The sequence below is a fragment of the Orbicella franksi genome, chromosome 12 (genome assembly GCF_964199315.1).
Source record: "Orbicella franksi chromosome 12, jaOrbFran1.1, whole genome shotgun sequence".
Taxonomy (NCBI): domain Eukaryota; kingdom Metazoa; phylum Cnidaria; class Anthozoa; order Scleractinia; family Merulinidae; genus Orbicella; species Orbicella franksi.
This window is the reverse complement of record NC_138156.1, coordinates 5,738,579-5,760,104: the sequence shown is the minus strand read 5'-3', so window position 1 is coordinate 5,760,104 and position 21,526 is coordinate 5,738,579. Positions and strand designations below refer to the sequence as shown.

Below are 21,526 nucleotides of genomic sequence, written 5' to 3'. Positions count from 1 at the left end.
ACTGGTATGAACTACTTCTGTGATGTGAACACTCGGTTTCCCCTGTGTTGGCTAGATTAACAAGTGTCGACTTTGCATAGCTTACCTGGTGGTGTAGGTCGCTTTGTCGCTGGAAGTAAAAAGTAAAAACAAAACCAATTTAAAATGAAATAAAACTAATCTACGATCTGGAAGGACAGTGATATCCAAAATCGTTTCATGGGACTGTTACTGGCTTTGTGGATCACGTGATATGCGAGTGGATGTTACGATCTCAAGCTAAATATGCATTGTTGAAGCTTATGAAAAATAACCCTGTATAGCTATCAATGGTTCAAAAGTTCACTTTGCATTACTTTACTTTCTTACATTACATTACTTAACATTATTTTGATTTCGGATTATAACGGAAAATTACGAGCTAACCCTATCTTACTGAAATTTTTCTGGAAAACTACCGAATTAGAACGCTACCTAACACTGTGGATCACGTCGTTCGCGAGTACTCGAGAGCTGAACTCAGTGGAGAAGAACTTAGAAAAAATTACTTACGTGGAACGAAAGGTAGACACGCCTTGTTCTTAATGGCGGCAAGTACACTACTCAGTCTCCTGAAACCGGCCGTGAACACGTGCGATGGACTGGACGCCATTTGTTGCAGTTGCAGTCTTCTAAACTTTTTACCAATCCCCAAGGAAAAAATTTCCACTCCCTTCTGTTTCAAACTGTTGACAGGGATGAGGACATTGTCTTGCGAAATGCCGTCCGTTATGATAACAAGAACTGGTTTTCTTCCTGTTCTCTTGCCTCGGCCAAATAAGTACCTGGAGAGAGATAAGTACGTATCGTGGTCTGAATTGTACTAAAAGTTTTACTTTAAGACCTTAATTTTCTCTACCTCGCTAGATTTTGAAAGTACTTTTTAAGCAGCTAGCAATGCAGACATCCCCTTAGTCATTTACAGGGGTAACTTGCTGTCATTTTAAAGGCGTGTACCAATCGCTGGAACCAGTGTTTCAAATGGCGTATAAGGCTAACACAGGGTTACCATCATATGAGAGTATCATAACAAATCTGTTCCATAAGTTTCGTCCTTCATATTACGGTTTGGCTTATCTTAAATTGTAACTTACAGCGAAAAAAACTGACAAACACTTTTTAGGTAAACGAACTAAATTCTGTGGCTTGACTTCGAAAACTGGATTAGCGTAAGTCGGATATGGGACAACTGGAACCTTAGCTTAGAGACGCACGGTTACTTAGGATTTTTTCCCCTTAAGGGCGGTGCCTACTAATTGAAAGGTTTTTACGCCAGGTTAGGACCACGCGGAAAAAGTAGATCTTTGCAAGGGCTGTTGGAATCTACAAAGAAAAATGGGGGTAGCCACGCATTTTTTCGAGATAATTAGCCTTGAATCTCAACAAAAATGCTGACATCAGCATTTTCCTGAAAAAAGAAGGAAAGGATATTTCTTCACAGATTTCCATAGAATTCGCCTTTACATACAGAAAAGCAAACTCATTTAAAAAGATCTTTAAACTACATGGCAAATGGTTATAAAAAACATTTTTGATATGTTTTTAATGACAAAATTGTTGCAAAAGCGCTTTCAGCGTATCTGACAGCCTTCCTCTGGTTCAGCTAAAATACAGTCTAAATACCTTTTGCTCACAACCAGAAACTAATCACGCGTTGAATAGATTTGCCACTTCCATTTCATAACATAAAATATAGGGGGTAACCACGCGTTTTTTAAAGTTATTGATCTTTTTTGAAAACGTTTACGATGCCGGTTACATTTTTTCCTGTCACCTCCCCAGTAAGTAAGACATTTGCGTATCTCGCACTTGTCTTGCGCGCGCACCACGCCATCTGCAGGTACATGTTTACAGTTGGTTTTCAGTATAATTTTCGACAGATAACAGTTAGGTTTTCAGTTGGAAGATGTAAACAGTTAGTGGTTAGTGATATACTGCTATTCTGATGTTCCTGGTTTAAGTGCAGGTTCATTAAACTTGATTTGGTCACAGTAGGAAAATTTTGCTTTCATTTTGTCGTGTACGTGATAGCGTAGTTGATTGCGTCAATGTCACCCCCAGCGCGCGCGTGGAGCTAAACCATGGCTTGTGTGATGCGCAGAACTCGTGCGCACCAACAAAAGTAGGCACCGTCCTTAAACGCAAATAGGGAACAAGGGTGATGACTTCGACGCTTAACGTGAAAGAGTTAATTTAGCACTTCGCCAAATAGGCAACTGTTTTGCAAATACCCAAAATATGGGCATTACAAATTCGCCCATCATACATCACTAAAGATTACTTTTCTGAACTGTATATTTTGGTCCCCAGCTCTGTGATTTAAGGTCATTCCCCAGTATTGCATTGCGCATCCCTACTTCGCATAATTTCACGCGTGATTAGCGCGCGCGAATTAAAAAATGGCGGCTTTTTCTTCCCAGCTGGACCTCACCATAGAGGTAAATCGTCATTTTCTCGCAAACGAGTATGGTGACCTATCAGTTTTTTCTGTTGTTTTGAATTGATTATAAATTTCTCTGTGTAAAACATATATGGACCAATTCTCAGTGTCGAACAAAAAGCAATCGTCAGAAACGTGAATTTAGCAAGCAATCGTAACTACAATCATGGTGCTATTATAAGGATTTATATGGGTATAAACAAGGTGCTTTTGCTCCTAAACGAACATGGGGACCCCTCATTTTTATTTCAAAATCTAAGTTCCTGTAATATAAACAATCGATAGGCAAAGTTTCACAAAAATTTCAGTGCTCGTTCTATTTCACTGGAATGACCTTAAGCTCCACGTTTGCCATTCCTAAATATAAATAGCACACCTTGAAACATATCTCAGTGCTCGTCCCAGCTTTGTTCCTCCATACGGGTATCTCACACGATCAACCGCCTTGATGAGACTTATTTTTGAGTAATATCGATTAAAACGGAAGATCGGGTATGGTCGGCTGGAGAACACCACCATGCCGACACGAGTCTGCCTTGCAGAGATCGGGAAGAAACTGATCAGTGTCTTGACGAAATCGAGAACGCGCAAGAAATTTCCTTTGCCTTGATTCTCTATGCTTCCGGATCCATCCACGAGGAATGCCAGGTCAACTCTCAATCGACAAACTGTATTGAAATAAAACATCTGGCATTAGGTAAAGAAATTAAGGAATATCAGTTTGCAACCAGCATGTAACGCTTTTCCAATTACCCACTGTTACGATAGAGACTCGATTATAAAGTACGACGAAATGGATAGAGCGCGAAGAAATTAACAGAACCGCCTTTTTTCAGCGTTTAAAGGTCTATGTTTTTGAGCTGTTATAATAAAGTCTACATGCGAGCCAAGTGGCCCATCAGGCCGGAGCTTATCCCGATTTCTGTAGCATGAAGAGACTAGGAGTATTTCTACTTCCCCCTGGATAGGATGCTAGTCCATCGCAGGGTTACCCCCAGCACTAAGTTCGCCGGTACCCATTTATACACCTGGGTGGAGAGAGACACTGTGAGACTAAAGTGTCTTGCCCAAGAACACAACACAATGTCCCCGGCCAGGGCTCGAACCCGGACCGCTCGATCCGGAGACGAGCGCACTAACCATGAGGCCACCGCACCTCCCACGAGCTGTTATAATAAACAACCTTTATTCCCTGTTAAAATCTTATCAACTCCTACCAACAATCAAAATCATTACAGACACCCTCTAGCAACAATGAAATAATGTTTATTCAAGCCCAGTACGCTTTTTACGCTGCTCTAAGCGGCTCCTTGTCACTTATTACATGACGAAGGGTAATGAGACAATTTCAGTGAAAGTTTTAAAGGTAACCTTGTTTCTTCAAAACTATTTTCCTTTACATATTACAGCTCAAAACATTCACGAGACCTGCACGTACTTACCTGGTGGTTTTGTTGGCTTCGATGGTGGAATAGTTGGTGCCGTAGGAATAACAACTAGAAACAAAAAGAAAACACATTGGTTCATTAAACAAACAAAGAAACAGTAAAATACTTAACAATTCCAGAAGCGCAACAATACAAACCTTCACGGAAACACTTGTTCTTTTTACTGCGAATCTGCTGGCCATTCATGGCGTAGTTATACATCTGTAAACAGGCGATCTTTCCGCGGAATTTGCGTCGATCTCCTGGTTTGCTTCCTATTACAATGGGATAGTTCGTGGCAAGACCACTCCGGAAGCGACCCACTCTGCGCTGCATGATGGGAAGACTGTCGAGCCACATGCTAGCCAGGCCTGTTCGCCGATCGTAAGTTGCAGCAATGTAGTTCCATCGCCGCGGCTTTATTCTTTTGTAGAGCGCTTTCACAGATTTTCCTGAGCGTGGTACGAATCGAGCAAACAGTCTAAAGCGATTGATGATCCAAAGATGAAGACCCCAGCCTTTTGGATTAAAATGAAGTAATGGTCCAGAGCTCTCGGGAAACACCCACATGATGATCGTCAGCGAATACCTCGTGTCAAGACAGCCATTGTTGGGAATTAAAACGTAGCTGGTTCTTGTTCCCCTGAAGGAAAGCGCTCCCCGAGGATGGTTGTCAGGTCCACGCGTGTAGTACACGCCAACGAATGTTGCAGGTGGATTCACGTAAGAACTGACGTCGCGGTTCTCGGAGGCGCTGGTGAACGGGTAAACTGCAACAGATCCTCGGCGAATCACTAAGAAAATGAGATAACCAGCATGAACACATTTTAAGACATCACATTTTGAGACTTCTCTCTCTGGTACAGAGAGTAAGAAGATGCGACGAGTTAGCTAGAGGACAATATTATGGTGGAAACTAACACGTGCTGAAGGAAGAGACGTGTCTCACAGATTTCTTTTGTTGTACCAATAACATATTTATGGGCGAACTTTTGTTGACCATAAAGAAATGGAGTTATTTTGCATGGCCACTGATTTTAACGCAATTCAACTGGTCCAAGTTTAATTTAATTTTTATATCTCATGGAAGTCAGTTATGTGTTTATCAAGAAAAACATTTCCCACTTATATCAGAAACCTGCATGTGCTCCCTTTATCAAAATCAGGTAAAACAGCGGGTCATTTCACTGTCAGCTTACCGGGAGAGTAACAGATTCTATCCTTGAGCGTTCGCACGATAGACAAAATCCGGGTAAACCCAACAGCAAACACGTGCTTCGTGTCAGTTGTAACTTTCAGCAGACTTCTCCTACTGGCACGGCCCAGTCCAATTGCAAATATTTCGACGCCAGCTCCCTTTAACACATTGGCCGGTCTTCGTACTCTATCGAGTGACCGCCCAGCCGCTAGAACAATCAAAACTCTTCGTCTTCCACACTGAGGTTTTCCTCTGAACAGGTAAAGTCTGGCGTATGACAAAGCTCTTCCTAGTCGTCTTCCGCCTCTAAGAATTCGAATTCGACTGACTGCATTGTAAATGCGTCCGCGAGAGTAAGCTCCGGACAGTCCTATGATTCGTCTGGCACGTGACGCATACGTCACCACTCCGATGCGTGTGGCGCTACTAGAGATCGTGAATCGACGAACGGTTTCTCGCACGAATTGAACCACTCGTTGGAGATATCGCCTTCCAGAACTTGTGGCGTCAATGAGGAAACCGAGATCCACACGGGCTGTACAAACTGTAGACAGCAAGAAATACAGACAATGAGCAATAAAACGCCAATGTCACAGATGTTATGAAAGAAGGTTGTACTGTAAGTACGACAAACAAACACAACAGTTGGCGTATCGTAATTCAAGCGATGTCATTAACATTTGGCGAAAAAAGCTTTGCACATCGAACTAAAAGAGGGCATTTTAAGGTTAAATCGACAAAATTCAGGTATCGTGGAAACAAACCTTTTTGTCGCGAAAAACTCAGGTTGCGAGTTGTAATGAACACCGAAGCAAAAGAAACGATCACATGATGCAATAGTAACTTACTTCTTGGAGCAGGTGTGGGTGTTGGCGTCGGTGTCGGAGTTGTTACGGGAGGTCCTAAGATAAAAACACGAGACACAATTCAAGTCAAAAGTGAAGCCCAAGAGAATAAAATGTTACTGAAGACCCTGCTTTCTGCACCATCATGTACGCCAATTACTTCTTCATTTTTAATTTGAATTTGATAATGCGTTCCAGAGTAGAGCGGTTTTTATTTGAGCGTCGAAAATTAATTGGTTTTGCATCAACCACGCTACATAATTGGCTTAAAAAACTCGCCCCACTTTTTCATCCAATCAGAAGTGAAAGCAAAGCCAATTGTGACCCACTTGCACTCGTTTTTCCGCACTTTCCGTTAGCTACATGTAATTGCCTCGAGCTTTGATTGCTTCACTGTATTGTCTGTGTTGTTTGTGATTGGTCAAAGTGATTCCTTTGGTTTTGGTTTAACGGTACTCAATTGAAAATCGCTCTATTCAAACAATAATTCAAAACTGAAGGATTATAACAAATCATACCTTTAAGGAAACATCTTTTCTTAGCCTCGTCGATTTGCTTCCTGTATAGCGCGACACTGTACAACTGAAGACAAAACAGCCGTCCTCTGAAATATTCCCTGTTTCCTATGAGACCACCGAGTCTGATCACCTTCCTAGTGTCTAACTGAACTCTGCCGATTCTTCTTGTCAGGACAGCTTTCATATTCACCCAAACAGTCACCGCTTGACTCCTTTCGCCATACGTCACGCCTACGTAATTCCAAGCCCTGTATTTCATGGCGCGTCCACGTGTCTGGACAGTAATAGTTGTCCTTCGCGTCCGTCGAACTATTAGCACTTGAAGGACTCGTTGACTGATCATGCGCAGTTGGAATCCTCTACGCCTGCGACCGTAGTTCAATATGATACCGGATCTTCCTTCGTTCAACACCCATACTAGGACAGTGATGGAATACCTGGCGTCCAGCCTCCCCGTGTTGGGAATCTCCACGTAACTATTTCGTCGTCCGTAAAATTGCGTAGACCCGTCCCGTCTGCCGTCGGGGCCTTGGCTGTAACGTATTCCGACAAGTGTTGCTGTAGGGTTTCGACTCTGGCTTAAATCTCGCCCGCGTCGCTTGAAGTCCAACGCATACACAGCCAGGGTTCTTGGCAATTCCACTACAAGAACCAAAACAACATAAGCACTGTAGTCATTAAAAAATACTTGTTATATTGGTTGACAAGTCAACATTTACATTGTACTAAAACCTGAATAATTTTCTCGGTTTCTTTATGCGAAAGATTCAATCATAAGGCCCGAAGAAATGGAAAGGAGCGAGATGAAATTTACAAAACCGCCATTTTTTTCAGCGTTGAAGGTGTATGATTCTAACGGTTATATAAACAACCTTTATAATTCTCTGTTCAAAACTTCTTAATTCCTACCAGCAATAAAATCAACACAATTACCCTTTTGTTAAGAGAACCAAACAAATGGCACGAAATAAGACCCAAGAAAAATTAACAAAGCAGTGGGAGGACAAAGCCCTACATGGAAGATACCCAAAGAGAATAAAGGAAGCAGATGTTGACCACCACAAAACCAACCAGTGGCTCAAAAGCAGTGGACTGAAGGCAGAAACGGAAGGATTCATAATCGCAGCCCAAGACCAAAGCCTAGCTACCAGATCATACCACGCCAGCATTATCAAAGACGGTACTAGCCCCCTATGCAGGATGTGTAACAAATACGACGAAACAATCGACCATATCGTGTCTGGGTGTCCTGAACTTGCGAAAACAGAATATACCCACAGACACGATAAAGCAGCCGTGTATATACACTGGAAAGTCTGTCACAACTATTATATAAGGACATCAGAAAAGTGGTATGACCATGAGCCGGAAACAGTTACAGAAAACGAGGATGTCACGATATTGTGGGACATGCCAATACACACAGACAGGAAAATAACAGCCAACAGACCCGATATAGTGATTAAAGACCACAAAACGAAAACGGTGTAAATTTATTGACATGGCAGTACCATCAGACAGAAACACATCCGTGAAAGTCACTGAAAAACTATCCAAATATAAGGACTTGGAAATCGAAACAAGCCGAATGTGGGGCATGAGAACGGAAACGATACCAGTTATCATTGGAGCACTTGGAGCTATCAAAAAGGGACTAGAAACTTATCTTGGAAGAATTCCCGGCCAATTAAGCATCAGTGAACTACAAAAGATAACCCTGCTAGGTACAGCACACATTTTGAGGAGGGTGCTATCAAGCTAAAAACTGGCTATCCCCTAGTGCCCCACGACCATGGTATGGTCTCGGCCCTAAGGACTCTACGCAAGCATTACGTGAGGACGATAATAATAATAATAATAATAATAATAATAATAATAATAATAATAATAATAATAATTATTATTATTATTATTATAATAATAATAACTATATTTAAGTGTGAAATATATTTAGCACTATTAAATGTGCTAACTGGGGACACTGTAAATAAATAACCAAATATTTCAAATATAACATAAACTATTAAGAATCCCAACTGGTTGGAGGCTGACCAGTTGGCCATTTACACGACGCAGTCGAAGAGTTGAACTCGGGGCTACCGAGAACAGATAGCGGTAGAGTGGAGGATTTGAACCAGGGACCTCGAGATTTCGAGTCCAGCGCCCTAAACCACCCGGCCACGCCGCTTCCACTGCCAATGGCAGTCTTGTTTATTTGGGGACGCTTTTTATGCTGTTTTTACCGGCTCCTTGTCACTTCGTGTATGATGGAAGGCAATTAGACTATTTTAATATATTTTTTTTAAGGTAATCTTATTTCATCGTGCTTACCTCGTGGTTTCGTTGGTTTCGCTGTTGGAATTGTCGGAATGACAACTTGACACAAAAAGAAAACAAATTGATTCATTAATCGAACAATGGAAAATAAAATAGAAAAAGTACAATTCTTATTAAATTCCAGGACAGTAGCAACACAAACCTTGACGGAAACATTGCTTCTTTTTACTGCGAATCTGCTGGCCATTCATGGCGTAGTTAAACATCTGTACACAAGCGATCTTTCCGCGGAATTTGCGTCGATCTCCTGGTTTGCTTCCTATTACAATGGGGTAGTTTGTGGCAAGACCACTCCGGAAGCGACCCACTCTGCGTTGAATGATGGGAAGACTGTCGAGCCACAGGCTAGCCAGGCCTGTTCGCCGATCGTAAGTTGCAGCAATGTAGTTCCATCGCCGCGGCTTTATTCTTTTGTAGAGCGCTTTCACAGATTTTCCTGAGCGTGGTACGAATCGAGCAAACAGTCTAAAGCGATTGATGATCCAAAGATGAAGACCCCAACCTTTTGGATTAAAATGAAGTAATGGTCCAGAGCTCTCGGGATACACCCACATGACGATCGTCAGCGAGTACCTCGTGTCAAGACAGCCATTGTTCGGAATCAAAACGTAGCTGGTTCTTGTTCCCTTGAAGGAGAGCGCTCCCTGAGGATGTTTGTCAGGTCCACGTGTGTAGTACACGCCAACCAATGTTGCAGGTGGATTCACGTAAGAACTGACGTCGCGGTTCTCGGAGGCGCTGGTGAACGGGTAAACTGCAACAGCTCCTCGGCGAATCACTAAGAAAATGAAATAACCAGCATAAACACATTTTGATACTTCTTCTCTTTCAGACAGAGAGAGTAAGAAGAGGGGACGAGTTAGCTATACGACAAAATATATGGTGAAAACTCCCACATGCCGAAAGAAAAGGCGCGTCTCACAAATTCCGTTTGTTGAAAGACAAAGATTGTTTCTATCGCACCAATTACTAACTATGGGTAAATCTTTGCTGACCTTAAAGAAATGGTCGTTTCTAGCTACTAATGCAACGCCACTCAACTTTAATTTCTTCCTTATTTTTCATAGACGTCAGTTGTGTGGTAATCAAGAAAAGTACTCCCCATATACTTCATTATGATATGTCGAGCTCGTTCTCCCTCTATCACAATCGGAAAAATTAACGCGTCATTTCGCTGTGAGCTTACCGGGAGAGTAACAGACTCTATCCTTGAGCGTTCGCACGATGGACAAAAGCCGTGTACTACCAACAGCAAACACGTGTTTCGTGTCAGTTGTAACTTTCAGCAGACTTCTCCTACTGACACGGCCCAGTCCAACCGCAAATATTTCGACACCAGCTCCCTTTAACACATTGGCCGGTCTTCGGACTCTATCGAGTGACCGCCCAGCCGCTAGAATAATCAAAACTCTTCGTCTTCCACACTGAGGTTTTCCTCTGAACAGGTTAAGTCTGGCGTACGACAAAGCCCTTCCTAGTCGTCTTCCACCTCTAAGAATTCGAATTCGACTGACTGCGCTGTAAATGCGTCTGCGCGAGTAAGCTCCGGACAGTCCTATGATACGTCTGGCACGTGACGCATACGTCACCACTCCGATGCGTGTGGCGCTACTGGAGATGGTAAATCGACGAACAGTTTCTCGCACGAATTGAATCACTCGTTGGAGATATCGCCTTCCAGAACTTGTGGCGTCGATGAGGAAACCGAGATCCACACGGGCTGTACAAACTATAGACAGCAAGAAATGCAGACCATGAGCAATAAAACGCCTCAATGTCGCAGATGTGATTAAAGAAGGTTGTATTGTAAGTACGATAACGAAACACAACAGTTTGTGTATTGTAATTCAGGAGATGTCATTAACATTTTGCGATAAAAGGGTGCACATCAAGCACACTGAAAGAGGGCATTTTAAGACAATATTGCCAAGGGGGATTCATTTGAGTAAAACGAATTCAGGTATTCTGCAAACAAACTTGTTATGTCGTGAATCAGGTTGGGAGTTATCACGTGATGCAATGGTAACTTACTTCTTGGCGCAGGTGTGGGTGTTGGAGTCGGTGTTGGGGTTGTGACGGGAGGTCCTAAAAAAAGAAACAATTCAAGTTAAAACTGGAGCAAATGTGAATAAAACTTTATTGAAAGATACTGCTTCCTGCGCCATCATGCAGGCCAATCACGTGGGACATGGATATCGGTCCACCTGTCCACCCTGTGAGACAGATTGTTTTTTTCTTTTTTTTTTAGTAATACAACATGAACTACAATAGCACCTTCCGTATTATCTTTTGTTAGACAGATTTTTTACAAGTCCTTTGAGACTGTTGAATTGCTCTTTACAGGTGTAAATGTTCTTGATTAGGACTTGAACAAAGATCCAGAGCATCAAACAGGTGAACTGAATTTAAAAAAATGGTTATTAATTCTGAGGTAGCTCAAGCAATCAGCTTGTGCTAAACGTTGTAACTGTGGACCTCATTTTCAAATACTTAGATGGCTGGAAGCTTTTTTTTTTTTTGGCTAAGAGAAGGGAAGAAGGCGAGACAAGGGCGGTATGGCCGAAAGGGAATAAGGCGTGCCGCGCCCATGTCTCGTCCTATTCCCCCTTAGGCAAAAGCTTCTCGCCTGATAACCCCTGCTGAATTTCGAGACAAAAACAGACTGCCAGCAGTCTAGCAAAAATCTTTGTTGCGCCTATTACATTTTTTGCAGAGAAAAAGCTAATTGAGCACTGAAAATTGATGGATGGGACAGGTTTTCCAGCTTGACATCTCGTTACATCAAACAGTATTTAATTCGTAGTCATCAGCAGAAGTTTTGCAACAGGTTTTTATGAATAAGTGCGAGAGGATTTATTTTGTTTCAGAACAATGTCTCCACGTCGTCTTCGCGAGTACTTGAGAACCGTATTTGGGACAGTTTGTGGTCTGCAGTTGGTGTTGTTCTGAACATCGCACCAGACGAATTAGTAGTTCTGAGGTAAGTCCACGTCCAATTGTTAACTTAATTGAATTTGATAACGCATTCTACCGTATTCAAACACTTATTCAATACTGAAGAATTTAAAGAAATCATACCTTTAAGAAAACACCTTTTCTTAGCCTCGTCGATTTGCTTCCTGTATAGCGCGACACTGTACAACTGAAGACAAAACAGCCGTCCTCTAAAGTATTCCCTATTGCTGGTCAGACCGCCGAGTCTGATAACCCTCCTGGTCTCTAACTGAACTCTGCCGATTCTCCTTGTCAGGACAGCTTTCATATTCACCCAAACAGTCACCGCTTGACTCCTTTCGTCATACGTCACGCCTACGTAGTTCCAAGCCCTGTATTTCATCACCCGTCCGCGTGTCTGGACAGTAATAGTTGTCCTTCGCGTCCGTCGAACAATTAACACTTGAAGAACTCGTGGACTGATCATGCGCAGTTGGAATCCTCTACGTCTGCGACCGTAGTTCAATATGATACCAGATCTTCCTTCGTTGAACACCCATATTAGGACAGTGATGGAATACCTGGCGTCCAGTCTCCCCGTGTTGGGAATCTCCACGTAGCTATTTCGTCGTCCGTAAAACTGCGTAGACCCGTCCCGTCTGCCATCGGGACCTTGCCCGTAGCGAATTCCTACAAGTCCTGCTGTTGGGTTTTTGCTTCGACTTAAATCTCGCCCGCGTCGTTTGAAGTCCAGCGCATACACAGCCAGGGTTCTTGGCAATTTCACTGCAAAAATCAACACAACATAAGCACTGTATTCATTGACAACCTTCGTAGGTCGGTAAGCAATGTTTAAGAAACGTCATGTGTTATACGACTAAAATAACAAAACGTTTTCACATTACAGTAGCACCAAGCTTTTTTTTATAAATCATCTTTGTGGCATTCAAGTATTAGTATTGCATGCTCATAGAAACCTGTTATGAAGACATGATTGATCATCATAAAAACCTGTTACGTTGGTTCATAAGTTAGCATTTTCATTGTGCTAAAAGTCCGAAAGAATTTTCTCTGTTGCAACGACGATGGCCTGTCATACTCCTGCTGCCTTAAACCTTAAGTTGCCTTGCAGTGAACGTTTAGTGTTTTAGAGCCACTACTTTATTGGTACTAATTTTCGCGGGCACTTAATTTCGCGAAAAAAAAGGTAGACATATTTCGCGGGTCTTTATTTTTCGCGATTTGAGTGCAAAAAAAGAAAAACCCATTTTATTTCGAGAATTGTATTATTATTTTACACTTCTTATTGCTGGATATCATCAACTCATAACAAAACCAACTATAGAAACCGTATCGTGTACCATAGACATAGCCAAAGGCATTATACTTATGCTTAACGTTGGTTGCAATTGTATAATACATATTTATGTCTTCTTCCCTTGTTTCCAAAATTATAACTATGAAGCTGTACCTATGTCAAATTTTCTAGGTCAACAGTCGAGCTTTGTTTGCTAGAGCGCTTAAAGAAATCGAAACCAGACAAGCCATTGCTGGGATAAATTTTGGCCACGCAGAATGGCCGATTTATTGATTAAATCTAATATGATATACAATATTAACGAATTATTATTTGTTAAGCTCTTGCAAAGGTGAGGGCCCGAGATCATCAACTCATAACAAAACCAACTATAGAAACCGCATCGTGTACCATAGGCAAAGCCAAAGACATTATGCTTATGCTTAACGTTCGTTGCAGTTGTATAATACATATTTACATTGTAGCCGTGAATTAGACTAGAGCTATGTGTACAATTGGCATAAAGCTCTTGGGCCTCTTGAAGATCTCTCCTAGTGTAACGAGGATTGGAAATTCCTATACGAGTTATAGCTGCAATGGATCTTACCGAAAGGAACAAGGCAATACTTGAAAAGTATAAACAGATTGTCGTTTCAAATTACAAAGAACCCGGGATAGATGGCCATTTTGATGACTGTACAAAAGAGGTGCTGAAAAAACTTGAAGATGACAATAGAGATACAGATGAAGAGGTTCAAAGCAACACAGATAGTGAACTTTGACTGTTAAATTGTTGTTTATCATCGTAGGCATGCCATAGAACTTTTACACATTATACACAATACGTAGACATGTGTTTCTTCATTAAATTGGGAAAACAAGTAATAAAGGAGGGTATTAAATTTTGCGACATTAAAGTTAGCGGGAATATTTTTTCGCGTCGCTTTAAGTTCGCGATTTTTTTTAAATCGCGAAAATCGCGAAATAAAGCGACGCGAAAATTAGTACCAATAAGGTATATAGAATGATACAAGTTGTGACATTTTAAAGCAGCAGTCGGGGAGGGGTTAATACCTAGAGAATAGCACATGTCCCCTTGCAAAGTAAACGAGAGAGCTAAAATGATTATACAATATAAGAGGGGTTTGTTACCTCTTGGTGTCGATGTTGGACCAATTGTAGGCCCTGAAAATACAATGAAAAGTTCTGGTTAGTTTGAGCGTTAAAGCACAAATAGCACTCTTTGCTTAAATGGCCAAATGCTTTATTGTTTTGAGTGGCCTTTTCACCTGATCAAAACAACTCCTGTAAAGAAGTCTTTGGAATCGACCCGAAGATTTCTTCGCAGCCAGTCAGATGGAATTGCGGCAAACGACTTTACTTGAGCTTACTGTTGGTTACAGAGGCTGCGATAGAAAGGCTTTCATGACAGACATTTGTTTTCAACAGATACAAATTGTAAAAACAAACTATCTACTCACAAATTTTCCCTGGCTGACACACTTGATTCTTCAGCTTCAGTATGATGGACATTAGTAAGCTGAATGACACAGTTAAGACGTGGTTTTGGTCTGTTGCCATCTGCAGCAACTGTCTGCGTCGATATTTCTTTCCAAGACCTATCGCGAACACTTCAGCACCAGTAGCTTTCATACGGCTTGCAGGTTGGCCGACCCGGTCCTGTGAAATGCCATCAGTGAGCAGCACCAACACTCGCTTCCTTCCACGGGGATTCCGCCCTCGAAAGAGGTAATTCCGAGCGAAATCCAAAGCTTTTCCAATCTTCGTGCCTCCTCTGGGATAACGGATGCGGTCGATCGCCCGAAGGACGTCTGCCCTCGACGAATAGCGTTTAAGACCGAAGATTGGAATCGGTCGAGACGAGAACAACACGAAGCCGATTCGGGATTTTCCTCGTGATACCTGGAAGAAGCTTATGACAGACTTGATGTAGTTAAGCATGCGACCAAAGTTTCCTTTTCCTTGGTATTCGATGCTTCCTGACCCGTCAACCAGAAAACCGAGGTCCACACCAATCTTGCACACTAGATAAACACGGAAAAGAAGACACACATTACGTTATTATTTTTAAAAGGATTCCAATTATCACAATACATATGTTTCACACTATCGTTTAAATATTTCAAAATATGATGAAACGAAAATGCTTACTTTCTGGGATTCGCGGCGTGGTTGGTGTGACTGAAAAATGCAACAACAGAGAAATGTCACATTCAACAATACAATCTTAACACTTGTTAAACTTCAGATTCTAACCTCAACCAAGAGCTTGTCAATTCAAGAATGCAACAAGTTGTACGTGGCAATATGAACGTTATTCAAAAGGAGAAAAATGCTTTCTGAGTATATATGTAATGACTTTTGAAATATCCTTTGTTCACAGAAAAATCTTGCCATAAAGTCTACAAATCAAAAAGTCCTCCTCCCCTCTCTCACTTCTTTATGAGACCTCCTTAAATTTAGACCTATTAATTTCAATCATGGAAATATACTCACTAGGAATTGTTGGTTTCGTGACGGGCACTGGAAAGAAGAAGCACAACAGAAAGAAAATAAGTTATTAATTCAAATAAACACAAACAACTTTGCAACCATTACAATTGTAGACCTATTAAAAGCTGTCCATCTTCACAAACATCTCAAGCCTGTACACCACAAACGTTTGACTTACGTTTTTTGAAACACCGCTTCCTTGCTGCTCGAATCTGTTTCTGGTTCAGAGCAATACTATAAACCTGAAGGCAGGAGATTTTCCCACGGAAAGCCCTCCGATCGCCTATTCGTGCACCCATCCTGACTGGATAATTGGTAGCCAAGTCAAATCTTCCAATACTTTGCCTCGCTACAGGCTTGGAGTCGAGCCATAACGTCGCGACGCCTGTATTGTAATCATATGTGGCTCCGATGTAATTCCACGCGCGATAACGCGGCTTCTTGGAGTAGGTCGCCACTGAGGAGGTTCTTCCGCGAGAGCGTCTCACAAAGCGTACAAAGAGCACCCTGGGCCCAACCATCCATAGATGAACTCCAAAGCCGCGCCGGTCGTAGTTGAAGATAGGTCCAGATCTCCCGTTGTGATAGATCCAGGCCAAGATGGTCATGGATCGCCTGGTGTCTAGTTGGCCATTGTTTGGGAACTCGATGTAACTGTTTGACGATCCGATGAAGAGGGTTGATCCACGAGGACGTCCGTCGGGGCCTGGTGCCGGACTGACATTTGATGGTGTGCCCGGTGGGTTATTCCCTGTGAGATCTTTGGTTTTGGTTTCGTCATCGAGGGCGTATATGGCCACAAGAGGTGGTAACTCTAAAAGACGATAAATCACGCGAGCAGATCAGAAAGAGTACCATGGCCTGATGCAAGAGTAACACTTTCCAGAAACAATCGTATAAAGACGATTATAATTATACTTACCAGGTGGATGAGGTGTTGGTGGAGGGCCACCTAGAAGAGAAATCGATACAATGATAGTTAAAGGAGCTACATCACGGTTAGCGTATCTTGAAGAGTTAAGCCTAAATCTTTCAAGCTCGTCATTCGAAATCCGTGCTAATCTACTTCGAAAACGCGGTTCTTCTGAATTTTGAAAGGCCTTTCAAATAAGCAGAAATTATTTTTCATGTCATATGCACTTTAACCATCCTTGTTTCTTTATGATGTACTGTAATCTCTTTGGTGTTTTTCTTAGTAAACTACTATTTTCAGGTTTCCTTCAATTAAAGGTAATTTTGTACGCGGCCAAAATTACTGACTGAGCTCTTTTACGACGAGACGGAATTATTGCTTCAGAAAGATAACTCAAACCTCGACTTAAATACTCTAAACCTCACAGTCAATTTCAACCAAAAATGATTATTATATAGCCAGTGAATCCGCGCGATCTACATCGATAGCTCCTGTGCGCATCCACCACTGAGTGGAAACAAGGCCGTGTTCAATAAAATGACGTGGGCAAATTACAAAACTATAGCCAGATCTTTTTTCATTCGGTCTTAAAAAGCCAATTCCCTGTTAAAATTTCGAAACGATAAGTGAAGATCTGACGTAGACAAAGGCAATGAAAACGGCGCAGTAGTCTGTTATCTGCAACACGCATAAAAAGAAAAATCACTGTGATGACCAAATCAATTTCATCGTCGCAAATAAAGGTCTTTCCTTCCTCATTTCCGATCTTGGTTGCTATAGAGCTATGATACACTTAACACATTGGAGAACATTCAAGAAGCTTGAGTTTCTTTACATTATAACACCTGTCTATGTAATTACTAGTCATTAGTGCTTACGTCTGAAACAGACATTCCTGCGTTTCTGCATCTGCGGTCCATTGAGAGCCACATCAAACACCTGCATACAAGCGACTCGGCCACGGAAACGGGTCGTCGAACCAGGTCTGCTTCCCATGACAGCAGGATAGTTGGTGGCAAGCCTCAGCCCTCTTCCGATGTTCCTCTGTGCAATGGGGGTAGACTCACGCCAGAGGGTAGCCAACCCAGTTTTACAGTCGTAGCTTGCAGCGACGTAGTTCCACCGCCTTGGACGAATACCTCGAGCTCTTAGAACGAAGGAGCCACGGCCGGAGCGCCGGACAAACTTCACGTACAAGATGTTCCGTCTGATAACCCACAGGCCTACGCCGGAGCCTTGCGGCTTATAGTGGAATATAGGCCCGCCTCCTAGAGGGTAGACCCAGGCCAGCAGGGTGATGGAGTTCCTGGTGTCGATGCCGCCGTTGTTGGGGAAATAGACGTAACTACCGCGTCGACCAGTGAAGTAGAAGGAACCTCGGGGAAATCGGTCAGGTCCAGGAGCCAGACTCACCTGGCTAGGACGACCGGGTTTGTTCTTTCTTGGACCAATGTCACGTCCCTGTGTCCTGCTGTTGAGTGGGTACAATGCAACAGCACGTGGTGGTCCTGCGTAAAATAGATTAAGCCATTAACATACAGCTTTGTGTCACGATGAAAAAACCCAGAATTCAGGCAAATTCAAATGTGGATGTTTGGAAATAACCTGAAACCATAGCAAACCATTTCAACAACATTGTTTCCTTTTTATCTACATCAGCTGATCACTAGACATCAATGTGACACTGAAATTGTGCAACTGAGTACACCAATCCAGTTAGACATCGAAGTCCAGACACATCAAACTTGTACAGTCGAAATGTGAGAAGTACCCTCTCCCCAACCCTCTCCAGGATTACCTAACTAGAAACCAGACTATCGATAGGAAGCATAAGGGCATAAACAGTTGAACCCCAATTTCTCGAGCCCTCGAAATTTGTTTTTTTTAAGAATACTGCTGCAATTCACCAAAATGAACTTACTTGTTGGTGTTGGAACAGTAGCTGTAAAAGAAAATCAACTCGTGTCAGTTATAAGCGATTGAGCTGGGTCTAAATAACCAAATCCTCTAAGTATGTTGAAGCTCGAAGTAAAAGTGGCAAGGTATTGGGAAAGGTACCCTTCAAACCTGGATCGGCTCACTTATTTGCGAGGTCAACGAATAATCGTTTCTCCCTTGGTCTCAAATCGATAGAAGGAGAGCAAAATGAGACGCAGCTGTCAGATATCTCTTCATACGTCTTTTATGTAGCTTTTTCTGTTTTCTAATGTAACGAAATTAAAGTCATTTTAGGCCTAACAAGAGTGATTATTGAACTGTCCAATTCAAGAATATCATTAGTAACACATACATGGTAGTAACACACGTTTTTATAATGCTTGACTAGAGACCATCATGACGTTAATCGTAATGGCAAACTTTAACATAGACCAACGCTAATGTCATTCAGTGCATGTACTGTACCTCGCGACCAAACATTCAGAACGCTCAGAAAAACTTACGTGTAGGTGTAGGTCGGCATACTTTCTCTTTAACAGCGCGAACAACTGTACCAAGCCGACTAAAACCAGCGGTGAATACATTGAGAGGGCTTGATGCAATCCTGATCAGCTGACTCCTGCTGTAACGAGAGCCGATACCCAAAGCAAACAGCTCAACACCGTCTTTTTTCAGGCTTGATGCCGCTCCTGAAACACCATCGGATGACTTGCCGTCCGTTATGATGAGCAAGGTGCGTTTTCGTCCACGCAATACCCGGCGACGGAACAGACTCCTTCTAGCATTTCTTAACGCTCTTCCAATGTAAGTGCCTCGTCGAAGTGGTCTGTATCTGGAAATTTTTACATTAGTCGGTTTATAAATATCTTATGTTACCACAGCTGTGAAAGGAGGCGCTTGACATACACAGCTATTCTTTTCAAATATACGATTTTGTCTACAGACTTCTTTTCCTTGAATATGCGATACAGCATCTTGACATTTACATCAACTCATTGTCAAAATAATAACTAGATAACTTGCTTCAATTTGTCGCAAAGAATACTGTACCAAATGCTCGATCATTTTGACAGTAGTGTCGTTTTAAGCAAATAGTTGAAGGTTTTCTTCGCACAAGGGAAACTACAAAATGCACGAGAACAGAGTAAAAATAGTTCAAGCAGTCTGTTAGTCTTGTCCCTGACCTCTCCCTTCCCCACACATGACACTATAGCGGTTTTCAATTAAGTGTCCCAAAACAAAAAACCAAAGTAATCCGTCTAGCCAATCACAAGGACACAGACGGTATCAATCAAGTTTCGAAGTAATTACATGTATATGTAGATGACAAGAAGCGCGGAAAAACGTGTGCGAACGAGTCACGATTGGTTTCAGTTTTACTCCTGAATTGATGAAAATTTGCTGCGAGTTTTTAAGCCAATCGTGTGACATAGTAAGTACAAACCCAATTACTTTTCCACACTCAAATGAAAACCCCTCTATGGGCTGAACCTAGGCGTCTGGTTTCACCTTATATAGAGAGGCGAAGGGAGAGTTCATGGACTGTACTAGCACTCTATGAACCTTAACTGTTCTGTTGTACAAACCTGATGCGGTTAATCGCTCTCACAACTTGAGTTCGTGAGCCATATCTGTTCAAACCAAATTCGAGTCGAGACCGAGAAGAGAACACCATCACACCTACACGTGTTTCTCGTGCAGAGAGCGGGAAGAAACTAACAAAAGACTTCACGAAGTCGATGACTTTTCGGAAGTTACTTCGTCCAACACTTCTAGAGCCATCAATAAGGATAACAAGATCCACACGAGATCTGCAAACTAACGGTAACAAATATAAAGAGTTAGGACAACCACACGTGCGTTTCCGACGATGTGGTAAGCGCTTCACGGAGTCTCCACGTAAAATATCTTCGCGCGTTATGTTGTCCTTTTATTATCGATTCACATGAGACTGGAAGACAGGTTAAGATATGACCTGAAATTTCTACTGAAAGACTTTGTCAAGACTTCTACAATCACGCTACAAACTCCCTACCATCCGAAAAAGGCCGGAATTATTAACTAAAAAAATAAAATATTGAACAGTATAAGTAAGGTACCTGGTTTTGGAGTTGGCGCGGGAGTTGGAACTAAAAAGAAAAAAAATGTTCAGGAATATCAATATTAAACGAAGTAACAGCAAAAATGTAAACCAGACAAGGGCAAGGGCAACTCAAATCTGTTATTGATTGGTCAATACATACTTGGACGAAAGCATTTCTTCTGCAGAGCGAGAATCTGAGGCCGCGTTAGCGCCACGTTGAACAGCTGCAGGCACGCGAGTCGTCCACGAAACACGCGACGAGAACCCGGTCTCCGACCAATAATGATGGGATAATTGGTCGCCAGTCCACTTGGGAACCTACCAACATTTCGCTGCGCTATTGGGTAGCCATTACACCACAAGGTCGCCAAACCTGTTCGGTGGTTATAAGTCGCCGCGACGTAGTTCCAAGTCCTCGGTTTAAGCCCGCGGCCAATCAGCGGCTTCACCCGGCGGCCGGTCCTTCTCCTGGGCATCAACCGGAAGTAGAGCTGATTCAGACGAGTTATCCATAAATGAACCCCCCATCCCTTCGGGTTGAAATGGATTAAAGGTCCCGGAGATTCGGGGAACACCCAGAATATCATCGTCAACGAGTAACGTGTGTCAAGGCAGCCATTGTTAGGAATGATGGCATAGCTTACTCTCGTCCTTCCTCTTATTCGGGTCCTCCCTGGGAAGTAATAAGCCCCCTGCGGGTGTCCGTCGGGTCCTTGGATGTACGATACCCCTACAAGTCGCGCCGGAGGGTTCTTATATTGACTGATGTCTCCGCCTCTTACTGCACTTGTGAAGGGGTAGGTGGCCACAGCTCCTCTGGATATGATCACTAGAATAAAAATAAAATATTGAACTTACATGAAACGCTCACTGCTGTCGATCGAGCAACTTTAGGTTCAGTCTTTCAGAGGACTATAATATTAGTGGGTTTAGTGTGAATCCGCAATTCCGTCAAAACGGGTAGCATCATTAGCCCTGATTCGCTGATACATTGTAGATAATTCAAGTGCGCGAAACAACAGAATTATGAATGCCTTGTTTTCTTTGAAATTGCATTAGAATTC

General features: G+C 42.4%; 1 protein-coding gene across 1 annotated transcript in view; it reads right to left on the bottom strand.

Moving 5' to 3' along the window:
- The window catches only part of LOC145463807 (uncharacterized), a 114,657-nt gene that overhangs the window by 65,677 nt on the left and 27,454 nt on the right, over nucleotides 1-21,526 (bottom strand). Inside the window, 25 exon segments of the mRNA XM_081447603.1 lie at nucleotides 86-109; nucleotides 532-803; nucleotides 2,835-3,126; nucleotides 3,901-3,954; nucleotides 4,044-4,679; nucleotides 5,085-5,627; nucleotides 5,932-5,985; nucleotides 6,447-7,088; nucleotides 8,778-8,822; nucleotides 8,926-9,561; nucleotides 9,970-10,512; nucleotides 10,815-10,868; nucleotides 11,862-12,503; nucleotides 14,167-14,199; nucleotides 14,496-15,059; nucleotides 15,187-15,216; nucleotides 15,532-15,558; nucleotides 15,707-16,342; nucleotides 16,451-16,628; nucleotides 17,312-17,949; nucleotides 18,363-18,383; nucleotides 18,883-19,211; nucleotides 19,966-20,197; nucleotides 20,479-20,508; nucleotides 20,623-21,291. Of these exon segments, the coding sequence (XP_081303729.1) occupies nucleotides 86-109; nucleotides 532-803; nucleotides 2,835-3,126; nucleotides 3,901-3,954; nucleotides 4,044-4,679; nucleotides 5,085-5,627; nucleotides 5,932-5,985; nucleotides 6,447-7,088; nucleotides 8,778-8,822; nucleotides 8,926-9,561; nucleotides 9,970-10,512; nucleotides 10,815-10,868; nucleotides 11,862-12,503; nucleotides 14,167-14,199; nucleotides 14,496-15,059; nucleotides 15,187-15,216; nucleotides 15,532-15,558; nucleotides 15,707-16,342; nucleotides 16,451-16,628; nucleotides 17,312-17,949; nucleotides 18,363-18,383; nucleotides 18,883-19,211; nucleotides 19,966-20,197; nucleotides 20,479-20,508; nucleotides 20,623-21,291 (7,824 nt within the window).